Source organism: Colius striatus, chromosome 12 (assembly GCF_028858725.1).
Source record: "Colius striatus isolate bColStr4 chromosome 12, bColStr4.1.hap1, whole genome shotgun sequence".
In the NCBI taxonomy this organism is placed as follows: domain Eukaryota; kingdom Metazoa; phylum Chordata; class Aves; order Coliiformes; family Coliidae; genus Colius; species Colius striatus.
Window position 1 is genome coordinate 14,057,366 of NC_084770.1, and position 18,467 is coordinate 14,075,832.

The window sequence follows — 18,467 nt, forward strand, 5'->3', positions numbered from 1 at the left end:
TCCAGTAAAAGTAAGCTGGTATAATCTGTCAGGAATTCAGCAGGTTCTTAACAATTTACCCCTATAACTGCCTTTCATTAACGTTCACAACACTTCAAGCATTGTTATGTAAGTAAGAGGAGCAAGCTTAGTAGTGTTAAGGGCAAAATGACCAACTGGCAAGAATGTGAAATGAAATTGCATTCAAAATAAATAAAAGCTAAGATGTATAGAATGGAAAGTACACACCTCAAAACATTTATTTCTATGCAAAGTAATCTGAATTTCCAGCAGTAGATCTGTGTTCTTGGTGAATCTGGGAGTTTTAGTGGTGTTCTTTGACTGTAGTTGGTATAAGCTAGAGAGCATGGTTCCACTGCCAACCACAAATTTTGTTGTTCACCATTTTTATCCTGTGATGCATTTTAGTTGGAAGACTGCTATTGACAGTTTCAATAGGTTGCACTTAGTTAGGGAGCCTTGGTTTTCTGGGATCCTCAGTGTACAGCTCTAACATGTATTCCCAAATCACAGAGTGGTTGAGATTAGAAGGCACCTGCGGATGTCATCTCCCTCTGCCTTGCTCAAGCAGAGTCACCTCGAACCAGTTACTCAGGGCTGCATCCTGACAGTTTTTAGTATTTCCAGGGATGAAGACTCCACAGCCTCTCTGGGCAATGTGTACCAGTGCTTGGCCATCCTCAGTAGAAAAAGATTTCCTGATGTTCAGAAGGAACCTTCAGTGTTTGAGTTGGTATCCATTGCCACTGATTCTGTCACTGGGCAACACTGAAAAGAGCCCATTTCCCTGTTCTGTGTAGACTCCTTTTAGATATCTGTAGACATTGATTTACTCCTCATGAGGCTTCTCTAAGATAAACCTGATTCTCAGTCTTTCCTCATAAAAGAGATGTTCTAGTCAGTTATCTTAGTGGCCCTTCACTGGACTCTCTCCAGTATGTCCATGTACTGGGGAGCCCAGAGCTGGGCACAGTACTCCACACCTGTCTCACCAATGCTGAGTAAACTGCAAATGCAATGACACTCCTCCAAATGCAGGTGAGGATACCATTAACCTTCTCTGCCCTTAAGGCCCGTTGTCTCATCTCAGTTGAGCCTTAGATTCTCTTCTGCCAAGCTGCTTTCCAGCTGCTTGGTCCAAGCATGTATTAATGCATGGAGTTGCTCTTCCCCAGGGTTAGGATGTCGCACTTCACTTTGAACAACATGACTGCAAGGGAGATGACAATATTTTGCATGAAGTTACATGTTAATACCAAAATTAGTGGAGTTTAGCAGTTTACCTCTTTTGATTTAAGGAATACTGATGAAGTTATTTGAAAGAGATGGTGGCTGTAGTGTTAGCTTCTGGGAGGGAAACATTGCAAATTATGTTCAGGACTGTTACTGGCTTTACCTGCTGATGTCATGCTCTTCAGGTGATAATGGCAATAGATTGCTGACAGTGATTGTTTAATTGTTCCTGGAGAACAATTAGGGTAATCAAACATTGTTAAAAAAAGGGCTAGCATGTGTCTGATCCTGCACTGTGGCAGTAGTGTGGAATAAAGAATCTTTTGAGTCTTTTGCAGACTTTTGGTTTTTTAAGTCATCGCACTTTCATGTACACTGATATTTTAGTCTCATTTCCTCAAGATATACTACTGCCACAATTTGAGTTCAGATGACTGTGTTCAAGTTGCATCTTTGAATCATTAGGACTTGGGCAGCGGTTTTTGGAAGCTTTCCAACTAGTGGCTTCTTATAAACAGTTCTCCTGCCAATAACAGACTTGATCTCTCTCCCATTCCCCAAGAAAGGTAATGTTCAGATAAACTGGTGTATATTAACACAATTCCTCTCTTTGGACACTGGCTTCTTACTGTGTTGGTGACTTGGGTTGTAAACTCTACTGAAATTATGGATATTTTGCTTCTGAAAGCTTTTCTGAACCTGGGGGTTTGAGGGGTTTTTGGACTTTGGTTGGTTTTTTTTTCCCCTTCAGAGAAGCAGCAGAAGCAGTTATCTAGCACTCTGCTTAAATCTGCAATAGAAGGCATAAGCGAGGTAACTGTTACAACTGTGGAGTTCACTTGTAAAATATAACCACTATAATAAATCTGAGAAGGAGCATGGAAAAACATTTGTTCTCTGATCCTTTTTTTTAGTATTTGTGGAAGTGGATAACTTACAGGCTTTGAGAGGGATCTAGAGAGTTGCAAATATCATCACTGTTGGGGATTAGGATTACAGTTCTCTCTTAGTTTTTGGAGATATTTTTGTACAGAATTCTGAAAGGTGCCAAATGTTCTAGTAGTATCACAAACTTATTGCTTAGTTGTTTGTTTTTTTAAAAAATCTGCATACAAGCCTAGCTAAAAGAATGAGGATGAAAAGAGATGAGTTGAGGGATCCAAGGGTAGATTTACTCATTGCAGTCCTGACGTAACTTTGAGGCTACCAATACAGGAAGACCTCTTCTGTTCAAAAGCTAAAACACCCTTCAGCAGTGGAATGGAAAAGAAGCTTTTGGTGAAGTTTTACTGCAGTGACTTACTGTTTGATAGAGTGGAGTTATGAGAAGTATTAAAGATCTCTGCTTTATTAGAAAACACTGCTGCAAACAGGCCAGCTATGCTAGCTGTTTTTTGGAAGACGGTGCTCTTTTAACTCGATATCCTAGAACTCAAGCAAACCTGTTCCTACAAAACCTCACAGATGATAATCTAGTCAGACAGTACCAAAATAGGAAGCTGCACTGAGAAGCAGAGTCCTTAATGCTTAATCTTAAAAGGTAATAATTTTATAATACTGCTTCAATTATTTCTTTATGTTGATCCCTTGGAGATGTGTACCCCTTAAAATTACCTTTACGGATCTTTCTTGTACTTCCAGAGCAGCTTGTGATGTGTCAATTGTTAAGTGGCAGAAAGTTTGTGTTCAACAAGTTTGGAGCAAGTAATGTTACAATTGGTCCTTCATTTCATATAGCATTTGGATTAAAAGTAGAAAAATATAAGCAGTTAACCTCTGGCTTTTTCTCGAATCGGCTTTTTAGATGTACTCCTTATCTGTAATGTACAGAAACATTTACTGTCTGACCAACTCACAAACAGCAATGCTGTAACAGCTCTTCAAACTAGTGGCTGGTTTTACACTTTTTTTTTTTTTTAAAATAGGTGAGCAATTAAATTGCAGTTGAGATTAAAAGGTTGTCATATTGGCTGGGAGATGTTTTTTATTAGTAAAAGGAGAAAATGGCACTGGGAAGTGTTGGTGTCAGTCTGTGCTTTGTTTGAAAACAAAACTTTTTTTTGAAAGGAAAACTGAAAAGCTTTTACTTAGATTGCTGTCTGCAATTCTAAATAGTTGCCTTCATTATCAGTACTTGGAAAATTGCTTGTTCAGGAATACTTTAGAAGGTAATTTCCCTGAAGAGGCATGAATGTAGCAAATGCAAATTAAAAAGAAAATAACTGACCTTTTATCATTATACAGAGCAGAATAAGCAAAAAGCAGGAGGGGATGACATTCTACCATTTCTCTGTTGCTTTGAGGGTTTGGGAGATGGAGAGCTAAGAATATTTTTAATAGGTTTTATTTTTTTTTTTTTTAATTGGTTTTGATATACGAGGCACATCTGTTAAATTTTGGGTACATACAGATTAGTAGGCTAGTGGATTCGGTATCAGCAGGTAGCAAAAGTAACAATAGGATTATTTTAATCATGAAAATTGTAATATTTGACCAAAACTGCAATAGATGAGTAGGATAGAGGAGTATGCATCCTTGTCTTGATTTTGCTCGGCAGCTCATTTCTTCCCAAGGCAGTGAATGATTTATTCTTAAGAGCTGTACTTTTATTTATAATGCCTAGAAAAGCTGAGGTTTTGAAATGTTAAAATATACTTTCAATTTTAAAAATTCTGCTAATCACAGAACAGTAAGGATGGGAAAGGACCTTTAGAGATCATGTAGTCCACACCCCCCACCTTCTCCAGAGAAGGAGACTCCACAACCTCCCTGGGCAGCCTGTGCCAGTATTTTATTACAAATACAGGCAAATTTAGTCTTCCATATCTTTCCTGTATTCACTTAGTGGTTTTTTTGCATGGAAGGGGAGATAGAAGAGAGTTAGACAAGGGCTGGCCATGGTTTTTCTCTGTCATACCATCATTCTCTACTCCTTTATTACTTTCAGCTCTTACTTTCAAGACTGCTTTGACAGTATTGGTAGACTCAGAAAGATTTTCTTTCTCCACAGAAATTCTGGGAATATTGGCTTTTTTCCTCTTGTCAGAGTTGCTCTTCAGATGTAAAATGCTCAATCAGTTCATTTTTGTATAAACTAAACCAGACTTAAAACATTACATTTTAAATTTGGTTTACTTAAGAAGATGTGGATTTTTTCAATTGAGTGATGAAACTTTGATAAATTACGAGCTTTAAGCAATACTGGCATCTGAAGTTTTGTTGTTACACTTATTTGCCATTCTAGATATTGCTTTATCTATAAAGCGTCATAAGTTGAAGCTTCTTTGCAATTGTGAAGCACCGTTGTAAACTGGGTCACACTAGCAGTAGATAGTAGAGGACAAAAGTTGGTTTGCTGTTCTGTTGAGACTATTCCTTGTAAGAGTTTCTCTTGTTTCTCTGATTTTTTTTTTATTGCTATAGTTTTTATCTGATGTCTTTACTGAAGTACATAGTTTCTGAATAACAGATTGAGTGGATGCATTTTCTCCTTAGTGCTTGATGTCAGTTATTTAACCATATGGAGATGGAAATATGTTCAATACAGATGTAAATTTTGGACATTTATGGGTGCTTTTAACACCACCTGTAAGTATTAAAGTTGTAGGTACATAATTCTTTGACCCTTTGTAAATTGCTGTAAATAAGCAGTTAATTAGTTAGCTCAAGCAGATGACTAAGTTTGCTAACTCTGTGTCAGGCTTTATTGTAGATGTTGATTTGGGGTCTGGCTAAGCAGATCAGTGTTGCAGTAGAATTTAGGAGGTATGAAACAGCATGTTAGTATGGGAAAGAAGTGTAGCTATTAACACTGTGGAGTAAGACTAGGGATTACCTGCCTTCACAACTGCACAGGCTCCAGAGTTCTAGGGATTTGCAGCTCTGAAGAAGAAAAGCATTTAACTTTTACAAATTATAATGTTCATAACTATTGAAATCCTTACTATGTTCATAAATAGTGGTTTCCTTTTGATAAAATTTGAGAAACCTCACGATAATGAAATTAACAAAATATAGCAGAAACAGTGGTTGTTCCTGAGTAAAGGAACTTGTAAAGATCACTTTCTGTAGTGATCTTTCTTCACTCTAAACAATAATGTATTGTTTCATTGTTACAGATGACTATGGACGAGAAATATGTGAACAGCATTTGGGATCTTCTGAAAAATGCAATCCAGGAGATCCAGCGGAAGAACAATAGTGGTCTCAGTTTTGAGGAGCTGTATAGGAATGCATATACAATGGTGTTGCATAAACATGGTGAAAAACTTTACACTGGATTAAGAGAAGTGGTCACTGAGCATCTAATAAACAAGGTATGTTATTTATCAATTAAAATTGAAGTGTTTTATATTAAAGAATTCTGAATAGTTATTTAAATGATGAAAAATCTAACTTTTATTATTATGTTGCCTTGTATGGAAATTGTATTGGTACCCTCCAAAATGGTATCTTAGAGCTAATGTCAAGCTTAAATGATAATTACAGAAATGATGATTGTAGATACTCTTTGTTGTAAGTTACTGATGGAGAGCCGACCATAGAAAGTATTTGAAACCGTGTAAGAAAGAACTTTAGCTGAAGCACAACTCTTGAGAGCTGGGATTTTAAAAAAAAAAAGGTTTGTGCCCCTTTGGTAGCATTTTGTGACTTTCTCAGAACAAATTTCAGTTTGTTTTCCAGTCAGTTTTTTAATCTGTGGAACAAAATAAATACCAGTGTAAGAACTTGCTTGTCCTGGGCTAATGACCTAATTCAGGAGTTAATGAGTTGTGCTAGGATTATGTATTTAAAGAGGCAGTAGGCAGTGTACAAAACATCAGCTCAGCAACAACAAAAGTCCTGGGTAGTCTGCGTTCTATCATTTCAGCCTTTTCAAAACCATGCAAGTCAATCAAAATGACATGCAATCACTTCTTGTTTCTGAAGATGTACCGTCTGAGAAGGGCTCTTCACATGTCGTGTTAAACCACAGAAGCTTCTCTTCAGCCTTTGTGAGGAAAGTTTATCACTGGAAAAAATTAAAATTCACTATTTTGTGGGTCTAGGTAATATTTAGTGGTAATAGGATCCCTAAGTCTAGTGAAGATGCCTTCCTTACTACTTGCTGTAATATTCATAACTGCCTATCTTTGAAGAGATGCATGTCCACTTTGATCCCATGTGCTGGCTGTGGGTCCAGGTGGTGTGTCAGGTTTTTGTCCTGTTATTACACCATTCGAAAAAGGAAGTCATATACCAGCATATGGAAAGAAGCTGAAACACAAAAAGTTCCATTTAAACTTAAGGAAAAACTGTTTTACTGTTGAGGTGAGGGAGCCTTGGCACAGGCTGCCCAGGGAGGGTGTGGAGTCTCCTTCTCTGGAGTTTTTCAGAACACGCCTGGACGCGTTCCTGTGTGACCTGATCTACGTGGACCTGCTTTAGCAGGGGATTGGACTAGATGATCTTTAAAGGTCCCTTCCAACCCCTACCATTTACTTCTTACTAAGTTACAACAAATGGATGGAATGGTTGTCTAAATGATGCGTAATACTCGGGGAGTTTTTTCCACGTTCTAACTGGAGTTACTACCATTCCAGAGAATGTGTTATTTCTTCTTTAAAATTCTATTTTTCAAAGATGTGATCCAGATAAATATAGTCTTAAACTGCTTTAAATGTGGGACTTTTTTTGTTGTATGTATGAGAGGAAACATCCTGTATAAAGTGGCTTGAATAATTTATGGCTCTATTCTGTAATTGTAGCACATCTGTGACTCTCAAACACTTTTCATAATTTGTGTATTCATAATCTGTACTACTCGCATAAAATGTGGCAAATGACTAAGACTTTTTTGTCCTGTTCTTCTATATGCCTATTTACAGTCTACACTTAATAAAAGCTTAGTGTCATTATTATTATTATTAGGCTTCAGTTTATCCTGGTTTAATTTGAGGAAAGCTTCTTATCTTTGTTCCTAGCTATTCTGCATATTAAAAATTATCCATATGCAAAACTGACAGTGGCAAACTGACAAAAAGGCAGAAAATCCTGAGAGTTTGTACTGTCACTACACTGGCTGAGGGGGTTGCATACATACCAGCATAGAGAAGTTTCTTTCTGATGCTTAATGCTGTTGTATCTGATACTTAAAAAAAAAAAAATCTTCTCCGATTATATAGTATTCTGATCCTTAATGTTATCAATCGGATAGTATCTGTGTGTATGGGTAACAAAAATAGATGACCAAAAGGTTTTTTTAAATAAAAAGGCTTGCTACTGAGTTTTAGTAGGCAAATACTATGAAGTTAAAAGATTAAAATTATTCAAACATGTGAAGATGCTGTCCTGTAAATGAAATAATCCAGGAAGAGGTTAAAAAAAAGAAAATGTGACTTCTGTCAAAGTTCTGAATAAAAAAAAAAACCTTCTGTAGTGTCAAAGATATTTGTAGTTTTTGGTGGTGTGCTTAAGGATGTTATCTTGATACAGTTAATAGATGGAAGGATGGAAAAAATTGTGCATTGTTACTAAAAATAGGATCAATCCTATAATGGCATCTTATGATCATGCCATTAGTACTTGTAGGATAGATGAGAAGAAGTTTTTATTCAACCTCACACTCTAAAGAAAAGAAATTTTAGAGGAATCTTCTATTTTTAGTGTCTTCTCAAGAGCAGTTCTCTGTTAACATTAACATGTCTACATAACATTTAACAAAAAATGCTCTTATCCCAACTTCTATTCAGAAAATCAATGATGGACGCTGGAGTTTAGAAGAGGAGGATTTTGCCAGCTGAAGTGTTGCTCATGAAATACTAACTTTTATCAAAATGAAAATCTGTAGAAATGTAATATATTCTAATGAAGGAGTAAATTCAGTTTAGGGAATGCTTCAGAGAAGATAAACCCAAATTTTGATTTTCTAGAGTCCTTGAAACAGAATTGCCATTTGCTATTCATACCTACTGGTTGTTTTTATACAAAAAAATTACATTCCGGTAAACTCAAGTCATGCAGGTTAATTAAGAATGGATGAAGAGACTAGATAGAGGCAATGTATTTGTTCAGATGTTTTTACAAATAGCTTTCAAGCTTGGAAAGGGAAAGTTTTTATTTTTGTTGTGACGTGGTTAAAAGGTATATTTATGCTTCATACTTATTTAATTACTAGATCAAAGTTTTACCTACTCAGCATTTTTATTAGAAAGAAAAGAAACACTTTAGAGAAGAAAATTATTTAACTTCCCATAAAGAAAACATCATACCATGTACTGTCTTTACAGCCTGTTTAATTGTAAATATATTGTTAAGTGCAAACATGATCAATGCAAGACACAAACATGCAAGCAGGTTACTGTAAAGTATGCTTTATTTTGAACTTGCTGACTCTAATGGCTTGTAGTGAGCAGTCACTGGGTTCTGGCTGCTTGGTGAAGGCAGTAGGAAGCCAGGTAATTTACATCATTGACAGGAGTCAGCTGTCTTGAACTACCTTGGTTTTACTTACAGGTTATGGACATGCTGAAGCTTGTATTTGTCTGTGTATTGACATCATTATTAAAGTGTAGTATATGTAGAACTGAGTTTAAAAACACCATTGAATAAAAGTACTGAAACCTTTCATCTTCATACAAGCTAATTCTTAGTGTATCTGGTACTTCATTGATTTTGCCCTTTCCTGTCCTTCAGCAATCCTGTAGCTTGATGTGTATGTTCTTCCTTCATGCTTCTTGAGCCTAGTCTGTTTCTTCTTCACACAAGTGGTGTAAGAGTGATTTTAAAAACAAACACACAAAGCTTAGTTTACAGTTCCCTAAATCATTTTATAAAAAACATCACTTGAAGTTACAAAGTTTACAGGATAATATTTTTTAAGTACCCTTCATTTTTATGAACATATCATAGTGAAATCTAAACCCATGACATGTAGCACATTAGACACATTATATAAATTGTGTGTATGTGACAAAGGAATTGAATGATTTTTTGGCCAAGCCCAATACAGTTTTGTTGAGTTTTCTATGTGACGTACATGGGAGATTCAGAGATGTGAAGGATTGTTCTAAACTTAAATGGGCTGAGACATGTTGGTTTGGAGAGATACTAGAGCATTATTGAAAAGGAAGAGATGCTTGGGATATTCTCATGTCCTGTAAGATTTTTTTTTTTCCTTCTTTTTTTTTTTTTTGATCTTACCAGGAGTTTCTGTTACTTTCTGTTTCTGGCAAGCCAGAATGTCTTACAACATGGTAGTCTTGGCTGATAGAACTGGTGGAGTTGGGTTTGGGGTGAAGGAAGTGTGGTTTCTCTGGGGCTTATGAAGGTATGTCTAGGATCCTTGGCAAGCTTTGAAGTTTACTGTCATTGTGTCACAGAGAGAAAGGGAAAGAGAAGGTGGGAATCACCTAGAGGGAGTTTGAAATTTTTTCTTCAATGTTATGGAAATAGGGAAGAATGACATACAGGAAACTAATTAGTGAGTATTGGGGTGTGTTGTAAACTTGACTGGCGATCTCTGAAGTGTTGTCTGCCTTTATCTTTCCTTAATGATGTTTTAAGATGATCTTGTGTAAATCAGCAATTATATGGAAGGCAGAAGATTGAGGCAATTGCCAAAAAGTAAATGCAATTCAGAATCATCGGTATTATTCAGTAGTAATTTCGTTTTTGCTTTCAGCAAAAAGATAGCAGCTGCAGGGGTGAACAGATATTTAACATAATTAGAACTCACAGGACTTGAGAATACTCTCTTTTGGACTACTTACTTGGACTTTTCTAGAAGAGGAAAAAGCTCTGTAATAAAAGTTCTGAAACCTTGATGCCTTAGTTCAGAAAGTGCTGTTCCATACTGCTGCCCCTCACAGAAGGTCCTGACTGTCCTTACGGTAGTGGAAATTACATAATTGACGTATTCCTGCTGCTGCATCAGACCAGGCACTGTAAGAGAGAAAATAATAGGCCACAAGTTTGCTGTGTGTACACTTAATAGAGAGTTATTTAAAGATTATGAAAGCTTATGCCAACAAGCCATTCTTCAGAGATTGGCAGGGGAGAGTGCTGTATTTCCTTAAGAGTTATATCCAGTATAAAATATGACTGAGCCTGAAGTTATTTACAAGGATGAATTCTTGTATATATGAGAACACCTTACGTAGATTATGAAGCTGCCAGTGTAGTTTTGAGACTTTATGGACAATCATATTTAAGCTGGATATGCCTGCCAATTTACTGCATAACTGCAAAAATTGTCATAGAAATCATTACAAGCTCAACAAATTGAAAGTAACATTCTGATGATAAGAATCCGTGAGAGAAAAATTATCTTAAGGCTTTGGAAGAACAGCAGCTGTGTCTCTGGAGGGCTTTCTTTCTACAGAAGAGTGTGGTTATCTAGATTTTCTTTACTACAAGTCATTTATTCCACCAAAGTGGTTTGACTCTGCGCATCTGCATGGCTGTTTTGTGCATTATAGTAGTTTTCTTGTAATATTGTTGTATTTGTGGCACAAGCAAGGAATTTATTCGATGTTTATTAACTGGGCAACTGTTGTCAGCAATAACTTGGTTGGCTTTTGTGGCAACTAAAAGCACTGATTACCAAACCTGTCCATAGCTTAAAATAAACTTGTGAAAATGTCATCAAGAAGCTTTACAGGGAGATTCTCTTTAGAGTAGTTGTGTTGTACAGCACCCATTCCTGGATTTACAACACATTTCTGGAAAGCCACGTGGCATACTGTGTGGAGTAGAGGTGGCAGGTCTGAGTGGTCCCTTGTCTACTTGGATGCAAATCTTTTGCTACCAGTTGGTATGTGATTTGTTACTGGCTGGTCTAGTAGGATTATTATAATGGTTGCGTGTAGCTATTGAGGGCACAGTGCCTCTGTGTTTAAAAAAATAAATCTTTTGTTTTTGAAGAGTTCTGTGATGGCCTCACACACTTTTGTAAAATTTATCAATCCCTGCCCTGGTTATCTATGCTTGTATACTAATAATGCTTTTAGTTTTACTTTGGGAAATGTTACTAGTGTGAGTGATGTACCAAATAATGTTTCCAAATGTTTCCAATGTTTTTCCACATTGACTGAAGAAGTGAAAGCAACCAAGTCACATTTGTTTCTCTTCTTATGGGAGGTTCTGTGTACTTGTACTCTTCATGAGTATTTTTAGTGTGTATCTGCATTTTAACTAAAAAGTACATAGATTAAATAACAACAGGGCACACATAGCTAAGGCCAAAGTGTAAATGATGATCAGTATCAGAAAGTATGAGGTAGCTAAGCAGTGCTGGTTGTTACATAGCTGCACATTGTATTTTCAAAATGGAAGGAAAGGCCTTGCTCAGGTCTGGGGAGGAGATACCTGAAGATTTTGGAAAGCTTTGAAAAATTTACAAGCATACCTACGTTACCTAGATTCAATAACAAGGTGAATATTATGGGGATAATTTTCTACAGCTTCTCAAAGAGACTATTATGTTGGTATATTATGCAATGCTATGTTTCTGGTTTGTTCATCTTAAGTTTATGGCATATATACAGTAGTGAGACAGACTTATTTTTTTGTTATGCTTGGTTTGCCTATTAAGTTCCTAAGACTTGATTCTGCAAAGTTGCATATGATGCCGGTGCAGCTTGGGATTGCTTGTCGTATGTCTTGTTTTGTGTAAATTCTCTATTGAAATTTATACTATTGCACAAGTATAAATGCAGATCTGTAAACGTAAAAATACATTCCATTTGATGACAACAGAGAGCAGCATGTGTTCTTTGTGTTCTGTCAAAAGTCGATTTATGCATTTTGTTGACTGGAGCATTTTTTTTACATTCTTTAAGGTCCTCCTTTATGCAAGTTTTTAAAGCTTGAGCACTGTAGTATGTGCCTACTGCCTGAAAATAAGAAAATGAAACTGGATGTGCTTTTTTATTAGTAGGGAGTAGTACTATCAAAAATAAATAAGGCATGAAGTCAGTGGGACAAATGAATCAACTAGCAAATATTTTCATACAAACAGCAATGACTGTCTTTTGTTCTATGTAGTCTTGTGGTTAGCGATTATGGACTGTTAGTGTAAGAGTGTAGTCTTTACCAAATGATTGTTTCCTTTCAGAAGTGTTGTTTGCTGTAACTTTTTGCTATATCAGCATATCTTTCTAAATGTCATCATAGTTCATTTTCCACCTGTACTACTTCCTATTTGTAACTTTTAGCACTGCTATCTGATACTCTGAAATTACTTGTGACGGTAAAAATAATATCTATTGAAACACTATAGCATAGGCAGTTAAACCTTTGAGGAGTTGTAAAATATATTTAACATTTGAAGCTTGAGGTAGTCCTCTGAAATTCAAATATTCTTGTTTATTTTGATTCTCTTTATTTTAGCCTGTTTTTTCTTACTTGTGTGAAGTCTTATTTTTCCACAGAAGTGAAATACAGGGTAGGGATGTTAAGCACCAAGGAAAAAAAAATGCACTTATTCATAATATTAAAGTTCATAGAGAAGTAGGAATTTTTCTTGAAGAGAAGATTTTTAAGATTAAAATGGTGTAGTAGAAACTGATTTGGGCTTATGACAATGTATTTTTGTTTTGCTTTAGGTGCGAGAAGATGTGTTAAACTCTTTGAATAACAACTTCCTACAAACACTAAACCAAGCGTGGAATGATCATCAAACAGCAATGGTGATGATTAGAGACATTCTAATGTATATGGTGGGTATTCTGTTTTTTCACACACTTAATTTGTTGCAATATGTGCAATTTGACAAATGTAAACACATGAGCTGAAGGGATAAAAATGCCTACCAGTGTCCTTCCCAAGTCTACTGTCTGTCCCTTGTTTCAATTCCCTGTGTGTGTGCACAACTATTACAGGTGTGTGACAAGTAATAATTGGATTCTCCTTTCAGGTTATCTCATTATCACTTGAAAAAGGTTTCTGGAGAAATGGCTGAATTTTGCAATTCTTAAAATATAAGCTAGTCAAACCTATTCTAATACATTACAGATGTTATTTGCATGTTTTATTTCCCTTAGTGGTGGTTTCTTACCATGGAAAGCATGATGGTGTAAAGCCTCCTCAGACTTCTGATGTAGTTGTCCTTTAAGCTTAAGAATTTGAAGAGGACAACTTTGCTTAGGTGCAGTCTATCCTTGAATGTTCAATCCTGATTGACTCTGCTGTTCACACAGACCCTGAGTACAAGATTAAGCAGTGTACATGGATGAGAATGGGATTTTTAAATTATTATTTTGTTGTTGCATGGCTGTAATTTTAAAGAAAAATGCAAGCATTCTTTACCTGATAGCTGACAGAAAAGAATTTTTGAAGAGAGAGTGCCTAACATTTTTGTGTTTGGATTGTGTTACACTTTGGGTAATTGGTATATGTTTAAATTCCTACAACAGTGGACATGCTCTCAGGATGCAGGAGGGTGTATTTTTGCATAGCTTCTAGCCATATGCTTGAACTTCAGAAGGAAAAGAGATATATGCCGAGACACTGTGATTTCTTTTTTCCACATGAAAGTTCTCTTTTTCCCCAAATATCATACTGAAGATATTAGATGTAGATTTAGAAAATGAAGGGCAGATAATAGTAGTGCTTTTTGTTTTTCTCAAAAAAGACAACTAACTGAGAACTCCAGCTGTTCTGCTGATGAAGTGTAAAGATTTTATCCTGTGGCTGTTAAAGAGCTCATGCTATGAAATCAAACCTCTTTGACTGTGAAGAAGTCCTACGTGGTTAATAAGCTAATAAAATTTAAAGAATTTAGAGTAATTATTATAGCCACATAGCTTTTTTTTATTATTATTTATTTTTTTAAATGTGTTTACTGCGGTTTTTTTTGTTGAGGGTTTTGTGTGGCTTTTTGGGGATTTAGGGGATTGCTGTTTGTGTGTTTGTCATGGTTGGGAAAAGACCACACATGTAAAAATAGATGACTGGATAAAATGCCTTCAGTGTCACTTAATGATTTGTGTATCTTATCAATAGGAAAATTGAGAATTTTTTTTTAAGATGGGCCATCTTTGCTATGAGAAATCCTGGAATCCCTAACCTGTTTGTGATGGCAAACACAAATCAATTTCTGCTAACTGCATCTAGTTAACAATTACAGTAATCTACTAAAGCTAGTGGTGAGTCTTGAGAAACGACAGAAGATGGGATCCAGAGCTTTCTAGGGTAGTAACTGTTGTGTTTTAGCCAAATACTGTGTATTAAGTACAGGAGGTGCTGGATGCTCCAAGATCTAAAGGTGGCCAAGAGTGGATAACGCAATGTTATCTGCTGCTCTGAAATTCAATAAGTCTTTGATCCCTCAGTGTCAAAAGAAAGCTGGCTTATCAGCTTTTCCTGTTTTAGTGTATTTACCAGCATATTGAGGGCCAAGAAGTCCCTGCTTTGAGGACGAGTTATATGCTTCGATTAGCACTTTTAGGGGCAGGTGGGAGCTGTTTCATAAGTATTTTTTGTGCTCTGGAGACCAGTGCCTTGACTTCTGTTTAAAGCTTGTGAGTGCTATTAGAACAGACAGCATTCTCTTCCACCAAAACTACAGAAGATGGAGACCTGCAGCATTTCTACAATTGTATTTCACTGAATTATATTTTAGATTCATGGCAAACTAATAAATAAACTTTCATGTTTGGCAGTTCCTTATTGTTTCAAGTGTGTGTCCAGTGAAGCCTCCTCTTGACTAATTATTTGCCTTCCATAGACTTTCTACTTGTACCAAAATGAGACTCACAGAAACAGAAAAAACATACCCACAATAACATACATCTATAATCTAATAGTAAAAGTATAACACTTTTTTCTTTCAAAATGCTTAGATAAACTTGTTAGACTTTTAGAGGTACTGATATTAGTCAAACATCTGTAATGTAGCATGGTTTTTATGATTATAAATTTAATCTTTATTAATCTTAATCCAAGGAGCTGATAGAACAGACAGACACTATCCTCATTGACTTGGAGGGGCAAATTGTCATTAGAAAATGTGTGCTGCAGTTACAAATTAAAGTATAAGCTGTGGTTTAAAATGGGACTGGTCTCAAAATTTTGCACGTTCACCTTTGTCACTGGCACGTCTCACTGAGTCAAATGTAATTTCTGTTCTTTGGAGAGAGACTAAGAGCAAGAAACTTCTAATCTTCGGTATGTATTAATTCAAAAAGCTTGAAAAAGCTGCTAGTGCCACAAAATTATAAAGCAGACAAAGATGTCAAAGATGAGACCTGATCTCTTCTCAAAGAAACGATTTTCAATAACTTTGTAAAACAAGAAATGATGGAGAATGAAAAATGTAGTTTTATAGTGATCTCTTATGTCAGAAGTTGTTTATACCTTTTTATTCAAGCATAGCTAATATAATTTACAAAAAATATTTTTTCTTTAAAAAAAACACTAGTTGTCAATTGATGTGCTTGTTTTCCACCAGAAGAATTATATGCAATTTTAATATGTTTATAAATGAAGGATACACCAGTCCTTTCTTTGTAGACTGTCCCAATTATCCATCAGTCTCAGGAAATGCACCTATTGGTACCCCACAAGCCACAGTCAGGTGTCAGTGAAAGTAAAACCTTTAAGATCCTTTTGAATTCTGATCTTACTCTCTTAAATTCTTGCTTCATCATGGTGATAGTACATCTTAAACTAAACTATATCTGGTTTAATGCCATGTTTGTTTTCTAGCTTGTTTTCACCCATTAGTTCCCCGTATGACCTAAGCCAAAACAAACACCTTTCCACCTCACCTTAATCTCTTTCCTCTGTTTAATTTTGCCACTTGTAAAATAGGAATTAATTAAAAGAGTTCTGGTTTAGAAAGATACTTTGTACAGTAGGGTTTCTACCTTGTTATGGTACTTAATGACTAGAATACCTGCTGTTTGAGGTTTATGGCAGGATTTCATTTTACATGCACAACCTGTTCCACAAGACACTTACCAAGCTTGTCTTATTGCTGCTTTTTTTTTTAAAAAAAAAAAAAAGATGTGTTACCTTGTTTCTTGCGTTGTGGTTGCTGTCCACTAAAAGGCTGTTTGGTATCAAGTCTGTTGTATAAAGTAGTTGTAGTGTGAGGTTTTGCAACTGGGAATTGCGCAATAAAGGCAAATCCTAACTTTCTTGAGATATTCTGGTTTCCACAATCAAGTGTGGTGTTTTCGTAGCTGTGCTGCATTTCATAGTGTATGTGAGCTAGTGCACCTCCCTTTGTTTTACATGCTTAGGCTACAGCAATCAGTGCCAGAACAGATGTAATACTCTGTAAATTGATGGCACTGTCTGCAGCAAGCAGTGAGTTACTGGAGCAGTGGAGTCATGTCTGAAATAGCATCTTCACTAAGTGAAGTCATGACCAAGACATGCTGAAGTAATCAAGTACTGACTGTACTGTATTCGGGCATATCTGCGATGCAGTCTCACAGCTACAGCATAGATACGTGTACCTACAGTAGTTTTTATTTAGCTACTGTATGTAACAGTAGTAGTGAAGGTACAGTTGTTTGGTGGTCTTCTCAAGCTACAGGAACCTGAGTGCTCTTGGAACATCTTAGGGAAACAGGGCTAAACTGTATTCTGCTGTGTCTCTTCTGTACTAGTACCTGCTCTATTTAAATCAATTTCAGGTGTGCAAGTGCAGCAGTCATACCCCTAGCTGCATTATAGGCAGTAGTATGGGTAGTGCCAGCTAAACACTGTGAGAAGCAAACAATTACTCTTGCGAGTACAGCTGTGTATTGTGCTGAGAGCAGAGCCTTCCCTTCTAATCCATGCAGGGCACAAGCCTGGTACTTCAATTTAGACCAGCAGACAGATGGGCTGTGAGTGGTGACCTTGGAGCTGTCGTGGTTCATGGCTTACACGCAAGGCAGTAGGGAAAAGTGGTGGGGTTTTTTTTCAAAACTAGGATCAAAGGCACTTGCTATATATGTACATAGGAGTATCTGAAGGCTACGTTACCCAGGTAGTGCATCCATGCAGAGATGGGCAAAACGTGGCTGGTGTTGTTTTACAGTAAGTAACTTGGTTTAGTTGAGATCCGAATCATTCTGCAGTGTATTCAGCGTTGTAGTTTATGAATAATTGCTATGTGAAACTCCACCCTTGTCTCCTGAGAGTTACCTTTAAGCACCTGCTGCTTCTCCCTGTGGGAAATGATTGCTGTTCACTAGCATGCTGCCTTGTCAGTCAGACCTGTTCCTAAATGGGATTTGCTGTTTCCAAGACTATTTTTTTTTTTTAGGTTGGGAATGCTTCCAGTAAACAGTGAAAATAATCTGTTACCAGGGGTAAGCAAATTGGCAGCAACCATCAGAAACATGAATTCTTCTACCCTAGTTTGGGCATTGTAGAGTGGTGGGGCTTACTGAAGAGGCATTGCTGTTAACATTGAGAGGAGATTCTAGTGCAGTTACTATATCATTGCAGAGTGGCAGTGTTTAGCAGTGCTGCAACAGAAGCCATGCAGGTGAGTCATGACCATGGCTTTAATCCATTTTTACACCCTGCTGCCTGTGCTTCAGAAGCCTGCATATTTTTTGAAGTAATATGTGCATTATTTTCTGAAGTTATATACTGTATTAGACTCTTCCTTTAAATTTTCTTTCACCTGTTCGAGAGCGTATTTTAAGCTTGTATTACTTCAGAGTCACATTTACTTCTGTTCTTGATGCAAGAATAAGGGAGGGAAATAAAAAACCCTGTTTCTAAATAACAGAAATATTCCAAAGATCTAGACCACAGTATGCAACTGAACTGACTTCATGAGACCAATTAGTAAATGTTTTGCTTTGAGGCAGAACTGAGCTTGATTCACGAGCCACAGAGTGGGCACATCTGACCTGTTTCCCGTCATATTTTTTCGTTTAAATTAAATGCTGCCTGTCTGAAGGGAGTGAGTGGGATGATATCATTTGTGAATTGTAGAACTCAGTGTTTCATTTTCCTCTGGTCGTGAAGTGGCAATCTGGCATATAATTAGTATATTAATAGTTTTGCCATGTAAATTCAGCTGCTAGAATACTGAAGGACGTGGTGTCTGTTCCTTCAGATTTTTCTAATTGTGGCATTTATATAGATGTATACTTCTGTAATCTTTTTTCCATGGTGTGAAGCATGATTTTTTTTAAAAAAACTAGTTTAATTTTCTAGGTGATTGAGTAACTTTACACTTTGATTCTGAGTGTGGTGAAGCGCTTAATATAATAGATGGAATCAGGGGAAAAACTAATCTT

At 36.5% G+C, this 18,467-nt stretch overlaps 1 protein-coding gene across 1 annotated transcript in view; it reads left to right on the forward strand.

Moving 5' to 3' along the window:
* Positions 1-18,467, forward strand: part of CUL3 (cullin 3) — a 57,025-nt gene that overhangs the window by 14,188 nt on the left and 24,370 nt on the right. Inside the window, exons 2-3 of the mRNA XM_062005764.1 lie at positions 5,352-5,549; positions 12,819-12,932. Of these exons, the coding sequence (XP_061861748.1) occupies positions 5,352-5,549; positions 12,819-12,932 (312 nt within the window). The remainder of the gene's footprint in view (positions 1-5,351; positions 5,550-12,818; positions 12,933-18,467) is intronic.